Raw genomic sequence first — 9,999 nt, 5'->3', positions numbered from 1 at the left:
GGGAGGAAAAGGAAGATGCATCTGATATGATTCCATCATTCAAGAAAGCGGCTAATTGTGTACATCTGGGGTTTCGGTGAAATCCGTTTACCGTTACTTGATCCTAGAAAACGCTCTGAAGCACACTGTTTAATGCTGGAGAGGTATACTGTAAAGCAAACAAAATTCAAGAATAAGTCCAGTGTTAAGCCTACTAGCATCTCGCAGTACCTGCATTAACATTAACTGTTTCTTGGTTACAGGACACTGGTTTTCAATCAGTTTATTGTGCATAACCAGAGGCAGTGGCGTAGCGTGGGTTGTCAGCACCCGGGGCAAGGCAAGTAATTTGCGCCCCCTAACCCGTGGATTTGCGCCCCCTAACCCGTGGATTTGCGCCCCCTAATTCTAACCCCCAGATGTTGCGCCCGGTGCGGCCGCCCCCCCTGCACCCCCCATGCTACGCCACTGACCAGAGGCCGCTACAATGCATAGCAGAGGGCAAGGCAAGGCTTCCCTCTGAAATCGCATGATAGATATACCCTATAAAAAGTTTACAGCATAAAACTTTAAAATTAACATATCCAGAACAGAGCTTCTTGGGTGCCAGAGCAAATTTGGCTACCAGATGCATAATCTGTAGGTCTTTATCAGCTAGGAGCTCAAGCGTCCCCTCCTGGGGTATCATTCTGAGAGACAGTCAGTCAGTCAGTCAGTCAGTTTTATTGCACATAGCCAAAGGCTGCCGCAATGTACACAGAATTATTTGACAATTAAAAGAAACTATACTGAATTGATACAAAAGACTTAAGACATTTATATTATCAAAACATTACGTACTCTAAACAGAGCTATAAAAGTACCCCAATGTACAAATCAAGACATTAAACAATACAATTCATAAGCTAAAATCATCACATGGCCACTAATGTTAAAAACAATGTCAATTAATGCAGTGTGCAATTTATGCTCAGAGTTTGGTGACAAAGATAGAGCATAGCCTGAAGTAGATAGATAGGATCAAATAAATTCATCTCCTTTACAGTTAATGGCTACTTTGGCTATATAATTTGCTCTAATTTTCCTAGCAGCAGTTGCAAAGAGTGCTACACGCCAGGTCACATACTTATCTGTGTCTGCGAGGAGATATAAAATCATGTCAAAGGGTTCTGGCCAGGGGTCCTTGTCATTATAGGTGCTAAAAATCTTTTTTATTGCATCATTATATAAGGAACAGTGCAAGATGTAATGCATAAGGTCCTCTACTTCAGAACATCCCCTAATGCAAACACGTTCGTTTTTTTGGTATGCCTCTGTGTCTCCCATCTCTATAAGCAGAGTTTATTGTATTTAGTCGTAATTCTGTAAAAGCTTTCCGAAGTTTCTTATGAATGGCTAATATCTGTCCTTATGAGTTGTGAACTGTGTTATACTATTTGTGGTTTGTACGAGTTCGCTGGTTTAATTTGATTTGTTTTGTTGTGTTGTATTGTGGTTTATGATGGGCGCAAAGCCGAATAAACAAACATTTTTTTCTTTCCGAAGTTGTGCAAAAGTCAAGAGAGACAATGAAGAACAGGGGATAAAAAAATTTCTCTGGGGATTCAATATAAGAAGCAAAGCAGGAGGTAATGCATGACTCCCTTAACCTGATTGCATCCATAAATGCACTTGCGTTCCATATGGGCAATTCCGAGGTACCGTATTTTTCGCCCTATAGGATGCACCGTCCCATAAGGAGCACCTAGTTTTTTTGGGGGGAAATAAAGGGGGGGAAATATTTTCCCCTCAGGCACGGGGCTGGGCGGGGAAGCCTGAGCTTCCCCCAACCCCAGCCCCCAGAACAGGCAGCTCCCTACAAGCCGTGGGAGCCCAGCGCCGGCTCCCGCTGCTTGAGAAGAGGTGCGCGAAGCCTGGACGCGCTGAGCTCAGCGCGCGCAGGCTTCAGCATGCAGGCAACTCTCCGCAAGCAGCGGGAGCACTCCCGCTGCTTGCGGAGAGGTGCACGAAGCCTGGAGAGCGAGAGGGTCGGTGCGCACCGACCCCTCTCGCTCTCCAGGCTTCAGCGAAAGCCTGCATTCGCCTCATAGGACGCACACACATTTCCCCTTCATTTTTGGAGGGGAAAAAGTGTGTCCTATAGGGCGAAAAATACGGTATTTCCCCTCTAAATACAGCGAGAGCATCTGTTGGAACCTTAGTTCAACAAACGCCCTACACCGCTGCAGGAAGTCAGTGTCTCAAGGTAATGAAGGTTTAAGTGGTTGATCTGATTTGGGGGTACCAAACAGAATAACGGGCAGCCATAATGAATGCTCTACCTTGGTGGGCATCCTGATCAAAGATCCAATTTCGCATGGGACCGAGGGCTAACTCAGGGCTAAGCCAAGTTACAGGGAACCAGGGAGAGGGCCTTCTTGGTAGTGGCACCCGCCCTGTGGAATGCCCTCCCACCAGATGTCAAAGGGAAAAACAACTACCAGACTTTTAGAAGACATCTGAAGGTACAGTTCTATGATTCTATTTCTGCACCTGGCAGAAATGCTGTGAAAGGATAAAAATGTCATTTGTACCTTCAAGGTGAATTCCTGCTTTGGATCTAACTAGCACTGGAAGCTGTTTGGTGTTTTGTTTTTGTTTTTAATGTTTATTTACATCTTCCTCTGCAAGTGCTAAAGGAACAATTGGAACTGTTCATACCTATTAGCATGTTCTAAATTAGTTGCTACTATGCAGGGGTGAAAATCACTGCAGGGCTCATTATGAACAGTACAAGGATAGGGAATAGCAGAGCTGATAGTTTTATTTCAGAAACAAGAAAATAATGCAAATATTTTAATGCCTCTCTGCAAATAGACATGATGAATTCATCTTGCATACTACACCCAGTATGCATCTTTCCCCCTTTTATCCATGTTAAGAGTAGCGAGCTGAACATTTTGAAACATGCTATCGTACGCTTTGAATGCACAAAAACCATAGCCATATATCAAAGGCAGTGCATTTCATGTCTCTTCCCCCCCCCCCCCAATATTACTGGCCAATATGAAGTCTTGCAGATAAAGATGAACTGAGAAGAAGAAGACTTGGGACAGCTGAGCGGCCCCAATTCCGCTCCTATTTTCATGCTCCTACCTGTGGGGTTGTCTCAGCTGGGAAGGGAGGGCTTTGGCTTCCCAGCTGAGCAGCCCTGCTCCTGCTTCTACTCTTGTGCAAGCAGGAGCGGTGCTGGGACTATCTCGGCTGGGGAGGGGGAGCACTTTAACACAGCCCCCATCCTGCCACTGGCTTCTGTGAGCTGGTAGCGGGTCAGGGGGGCTCTATAAAACTGCTTTGGGGTGTGTGTCTGTGTGTGTGTTTTAAAACTTCATATAAGGACCTACTGAGTATACATGTATAGGATTGCCATTTCAGCCACATAGAAATAAGAAGGAACTTCAGGCACTCCTAGCTAATTTTCATGGGTCCTAGCTAATTTTCATGACTTAAAAGTAAGTCCCACATTGTTCAGTAGCACTTGCTTCCTTTTTCATTACCTTATTTATTGATACTTATTCATAGATATATAAAATACAATACCCATGACAAAGTATATTTTTATAATATACTAAAGCAACTATTTAGTCTAAAAAAGAACAAATTCAGAAAGAAGAAAAGACAAGAAAAGGAGAGACCCAAAGAAAGAGAAAAAGAAAAAACTAAAGATAGAAAAGGATAAAAGGGCTTCCATCTCTCTGTCCTGCAGCTACATGTGATATTCATTCCTTAAAATCCAACCATTCTATAAACCAGTATTTTTTCAATCTTCAAATCCTGCTATTTCAAGTTCATATCCTCTTTCATATGAAAAGTCTGAAAGAAACTTCCAGTCCTTAACAGTTCTACCCAAGCTTACAACACATGCTGCAATGCTAACCTTGCCTACTTGGAAGAAAGTCCCATGTAATTCAATGAGGCTTACTCCCAGGTAAGCACAGTTAAAGGCTATATCCGTATAATTCGGAATATTTAATGTGATTTGATTGGATTGTTAAAATGGAAAATTTAATAAAACATTTTTTTTAAAAAAAGGCTATACCCCACTGAACCCCAATGGCAGTTAATTACTTTTACTGTTCACACAGTAAAAAAACACAAAACAAAAACAAAACAGCAATACTCCAGTTACTATGAAGGATAAATTCACTAATAGATTCTAGGACAACTCATGCAGGTATTCATTTCACAGCTTGCACCCCATCAGGACAGTAGCTCATTGCTTTTTTATATGTACATAGTTTTAATTCTGTTCATGTTTCATTGTTTTTAATGGTTTATATGTCCCCCCCCCCATGTGTTGTGATTCTTGTGTTTTTTTTAATCTATAAGCCGCCTTGAGTCCCATAAGGGGAAAAGGTGGGGTAAAACCAAATGAATAATAATAATAATAATAATTTTACCACAAAAACCTGGTGCTGGGTTCTAGCCACTCCACCCCCCCCCCGCAAAAACAACAACAACAACCTGATGTACCACTTGAACAACCACCCAGGGCGTTTAGTACTTTAACATACTAGAATAAATTCACCATTTCAACAGGAGGCAACCCCCCCCCCCTCCTCGAAGATGGACTGCGCCAACCGTCCCGCGTGCTCTCTGGGCGTTTCAACTTTCCCGCTTTCATATGCGGTTGGCGGCCTCGCCCCGCGTCCCCGTCCTTCTGCGCCTGCGCGTTAGAGGGTGGCGTGGGGATTTGAAAAACAGAAACCTGCATTATTTTTTAACGGCGCGGTCGCCGTCGAGTGAGAGGAGGCGGCGGAGGAAGGATGGCTAGCGGCGCTTTCTCCCTCGCGGTGCCAGCCGGAGAAGAGAGCAGCGAGAGCGACGACGACGGCTGGGTCGTCGGGTCCGTCGAGGCGACGCCTCAGAAGCACGTAAGGAAGGCCTGGGCCTGAGGCGCTTCCAGGAGGCACAATTTCCAACTCAGAAGGCCCTTTGGGGTCGGTTCCCTTGCGTCCCTCTTACAGTCATTTTATTATATTCAGGTGTTTTATGACCTGAAGCGCTCGAGGCAGAGCCCTTTTCTTTTGCCCCCCTTTGTAACTCGCACAAGAGCCCCGTGAGGTAGGTTGTGTGGAGAGTTCCACCGCCGAGGGCATCTATTTTGAGTGCCCAGAGTTTGCCATGGTGTTATTTTTTTTGGGGGGGGGTGTCACAAGCAGTTGCAATTCGGAGTAGATAGGGCCAGGTGGATATTACATTTTTTAAAAAATTGGTTTTATTGGATTTTCAAAATAGAAGTAACAGAGGCTAGAACATGGGCGTCGCCCGATAAATCCTCCAAAAGTATTAAAAAGCAATAGAAACACTTAACAAGCTGAGGTTCTGTCCCTGCCCCCTCAGCAGAGACTTTCTGGTATAAGGCAGTGTATAAATTCAATAAATAAATAATAATAAAATAATAAAGCCTGCCCCGCCCCCACCAAAGTCTTTGGTTTTTGGTTTTACATATTAAAGGAAATATCCGTGACCCTCCAAAAAAACTTTTTAAATGGGACCTCCCACAACTTTTTGCTGCCCCCCACCAAAATCCCATCTATGCCCATGGGCTACAATATAGGAATCATAAAGCAAGAGAAACAGAAGACAGCTGTCGAGAAGAGTGGGCAAATGGGTGCCACAACACACTCAACAGAGTGCTCTTTATATTTCTCATTTATTTGCTTCACTTAATAAGCCTCCAAGGTGTAGTGTGCTGCTCTTTGAAATTTGGAGTAGAGCCAGGTGTGCTTTACAAAAGAGAAAGAAAAAAAGTCATATTTATTGGATTTTCAAATTATAAGAATAGAGGAATCGTAAACCAAGAGTCACAGAATATAGTACAGTGGTACCTTTGGATACGAATGGGATCCATTCTGGAGCCCCGTTCGCATCCTGAAGCAAACGCAACATGCGCAGGTTGCGATTCGTTGCTTCTGCGCATGCGCGTGACGTCATTTTGAGCGTATGTGCGAGAGGCGAAACCCGGAAGTAATGCGTTCTGTTACTTCTGGGTCGCCGTGGAGCGCAACCCGAAAACGCTCAACCTGAAGCAACTTCAACCCGAGGTATGACTGTACAGTTGGCAAGAAAAGTGGGAATGGATGCTGTGACACAATTCAACAGGGTGGGTGCACTTTACATTTTTCACATTTGCTTCTGATGTGTCACGTAATTCCATTTAATAAGCCTCCAAGGTGGACTGTGAGAATAAAATGGTAGTAGTAGGGAGAATGTATTGTAAACCGCCCTCTTATCCTCAAATGAAGGGCAGTACAGTCATACCTCGGGTTATAGCCACTTCAGGTTGTGTTTTTTTTGGGTTACGCACCTGCAGAAACCCGGAAGTACCGGAACAGGTCACTTCCGGGTTTCAGCGGTCACGCATGCGCAGAGGCGCCAAATCGCACTTTGTGCATGCGCAGACACTCCACTGTGGGTTGCGAATGCTACGGGTTGCAAACGTGCATCCCGCACTGATCATGTTCACAACCCGAGCATCCACTATATAGAAATTTAATAAATATTGTGTGTAGCCTTGAACTTGTTGTAGGGAGAACTTTGGAAAAAAGGTTGAATATAAGTGTAAAATAACTAAATATTTAATCACTAAACCAATGTAGTAATTTTCCTGTTTAGCAACTGGATGACCTGTTGCAGTCAAATGACAAAGATGAAGCATTGAAGAAAGCATTGCTGGCTGGAAACTTGCCTGCTATTGAAGAGCTTTTAAATTCAGGTAAGATTAATATATTGTCTGTTTTAATTTGATGTGTGTATATAAAATAGATTTTGAAAGGTTTTCTGAGAAGTTATTTTTACTATAAGGTAAATCTTTATTCTTCACATAGGTATGTAGAGGAATCTTATGAGCTCCTTTGAGCAAATGTAAGGTCTTGCAAATGTGCACTGGAGTTGCTCGCCTTTCTTTTAACCAAGAGCAATTCCTCTTGAGTTCTGCTGCTTCTCATAGTCTCTTGACTTTTATTGGTAGCCTGTTGGCCATCATGGCAGGCTGCTGTCAAAAGCAGGAATGTGGAAACTTTTCGCTGCACGTGTAGCTCACCTGATGCTTTATGGATTGGAACTAGAACAAATTTCTTGACCAATGGCTGAAAGTTATTGGATTTGCTTGTTTACATGTTGAAGGTTCCAGCTATGTTCATAATACAGCACTTTAGAAAATATTGTTAAAGCAAATGATTTGAAAAATTTAGACTTAGCTATTTAATTAACAGAGATTTTGAAATATGAAGTCCAGATATTATAGTGGGAATGGAAGCTGTAAGAGGGTGGAGAACCTCTAGCCTTAAGCTCACCAGGCCTCTTTATTTGAGCCATGAGGCCATTTTGGTCAAGCTATGCCCACCTGTCCATTATATATGATGTCAGGTGTGGAGCGGGTAAAGATTTGATTAAAGGTGGTTTGGAGGCACCTGGCAATCATTTGCAAAGCGTTCCACAAGGCCTGCCTATTGGCTGACAGTTGGCACATCTTCTGCACAGTTTGGTTTCGAATTGTGCAGGTAGAAAAGGGCCACCTGGCATCACTGTGATGTCTGGTGATTGGCAGGTGGGCAATTCCACTCATCAATTCTGGCCCACGTGTGTGGAATTGAATGCTCTGTCCCATTGACAGATTCAGTTCCCCACTCCTGCCACGAAAATTAATTTTGAGCTATCAGATTAAAATAACCTAACTTCAGGAAATACTTTAAAAAAAAAGTCATTTGACATTACTGAACGTGTTTCAAGTGCTGAGTGCTTTGTCTATGTGCCATGGGCACGCACATTAGTATGCTACAGGTGGCAATGGATTTCCATTATGTGTGGTGAAATAGACATACATACTTATTGATCTAGCAGGGTACATGCAGTTTTCTGCATAAATGTGATAGTCATTGTGATAGCCAAGTGGTGTTCCATCTCTGGGACACTACTTTATACAAACTAGAATTATGAGAAACTGTAGTAAAGATGGTTAGATAGATTTATAGAATTTCCAAAAATGTTATTACTGCTACTCATATATTTAAATACATTTTCAAAATGTAGTCAGTTTCTTTCTCTTTGTGCCTGCTTACCTGGGACTTATTTCTGAATAGGACTGGACTGTAAAAGTAAGGTTACTTGGTTTTTGAGGAAAAAGCCCCACAGAAATTAAAAAAAATATTGGGGCATGATTGCTGTTGATATGGCAATGTGAGTTTTATTCATTGTGAATCAAGATTACATTGTAGAAATTAACACACCAGCAAATGCTGAGAAGTCTTCGTAATTCTGGATTGCTAATGACTGAATCCAGTAATTCTGGGGTATTGCAACATAAGTTAGGAATGATGTATTGACCTGTTATTATACTTTTTCCCAAGTGTCAAAAATGTTGAAATATTCTAAGATAAGAGTTTTTTCATGGAACTTTATCTTAATCTCCTAAGGTATTACTTCACCTTTTCAACTTGAGAGCTTTCTATCCATAAAAATAGCAGCTTTCCTGTAAGTAATGACTTCTCAGCCAATAAATACTCTTAGTCCAATAAGAGAAGATAAAGTGATTACGTAACTTTCTCCTCTTCTATGCTGACTTCAAGCTTTATTTGTGGACCATTTTCTTCATGGCGTCAAAGCCTAGCTAGTCAAACAAAAGATGCTGGTACATTTTGGAACACTACTATTATTTCTACTAGCTTGTAGAAATAACATGAAGAGAGCAAAGGTTCTCAAGGAGCTCAGCAACTTTCTAGTGATTTTCCAAATGATTGTGAAATATGAGTGCATATGACTATGTGCAAGTGGCCTAGGGCACTAGTCCTCAACTAGTGGGTCAAGACCCAGTACTGGGCCTTAGCCTGACCTAATGTGAATCACAGAAGCAGCACTGCCACCAAACAAATCCCCAAATGCACATTGGGTTACAGGTGGGTCTCTGGTCTGAAAAAGCTGAAGTTCTTCAGCTGTTGGTCCTCAGATGTTATCAAAGAACAGTGCCTGTTATTCCCAACTGACTGAGCAACAATGGTCAGGGTTGATAGGAATTGTAGTCTAACAACATCTGGGGACCAAAGGTTGAAGAAAGCTGGTTTAGAATCACCTTGTATATCAAACTAGAAAAGTTGCTTCCATGATTTATCTGTCTTATCTGTCTATCTAATTGTGTTCTACTAAGTAGGCTGATGGATGAGGGACAAAAGAGTTTTGCCTCTGCTGGTCTGCTTCATTTCAGTGCTAGCCATGGAGGTGGGCATATTGCTTCTTGCATGGTCATCCTGGAAACCAGGGAGGTTTGATGAGGAGAGACAGGGTCTGTCACCTGCTGCCCTTGTGCTCACCTTCATGGAATTAGAATAGAGATACAAGGATGAGCTAGAGAAAATAGCTATATATCTCTGTACCTAAACCCCTTAGTAAAAGTGATTTAAAGATTATTTTTTGTTAAGTTGTATGTGGAGGATTCCACATGGCTAAAGTGTTATTTTTGCTGGTTCTTGCAGGTAATTAGTATTTAACATTTATAAAGTATCTGTAATTTTCTAAGTGATTATAAATGAGTAAATAAAAAATAAGAGATTGTCTGCTTCCACAGTCACAGTGTAAATGCACAATACAAAAAGGAATGGATGGAAGAAAGCTAGCATTGGAGCAGGTTCTTCTACATTAGCTGATTGGTGCAGCCAGAATGATCTCCCCCTTACCATGGTGATCCTCGTAGGAGACAGGATGTGCTGCACAGACCACCTGGCTGGTGGCAGAATCCAGACAATGTCTCAAATTCTATTGTGCCAGGCAATGTAATCTGATGAGTTGAATTTTAATAACACCTTGAGAGATCTAGAATACCAAGTGCTGCCAGTGATATAAAAATGTGACTTTGTTTTCATACTTGCAATAGCGGAGATGGGTAAGGTAAGATCCTGGGGGCACTCTCACCTGAGCTTTTGTCAGGTGTACTTGCTGCTATTGCTCTGGGCAAAGGGTAGAGTTCTGAGACAGTGGAGTAGATAA

General features: G+C 42.3%; 1 protein-coding gene across 3 annotated transcripts in view; it reads left to right on the top strand.

Moving 5' to 3' along the window:
* The first annotated feature begins 4,603 nt into the window (after positions 1-4,603).
* Positions 4,604-9,999, top strand: part of LOC309350795 (ankyrin repeat, SAM and basic leucine zipper domain-containing protein 1-like) — a 44,458-nt gene continuing 39,062 nt past the window's right edge. The window contains exons 1-2 of one of the 3 annotated variants that reach the window (XM_081878037.1): positions 4,604-4,892; positions 6,637-6,736. In XM_081878037.1, the coding sequence (XP_081734163.1) occupies positions 4,785-4,892; positions 6,637-6,736 (208 nt within the window). In that variant the 5' untranslated portion in view covers positions 4,604-4,784. Of the gene's footprint in view, positions 4,893-4,965; positions 5,083-6,636; positions 6,737-9,999 lie in introns of those variants that run through there. The other 2 variants (XM_081878036.1, XM_081878038.1) reach the window with 2 other exon arrangements.

The sequence above is a fragment of the Podarcis erhardii genome, assembly GCF_964252035.2.
Source record: "Podarcis erhardii genome assembly, chromosome: 10".
Classification (NCBI taxonomy): domain Eukaryota; kingdom Metazoa; phylum Chordata; class Lepidosauria; order Squamata; family Lacertidae; genus Podarcis; species Podarcis erhardii.
This window is presented reverse-complemented; position numbering and strand designations above follow the sequence as displayed.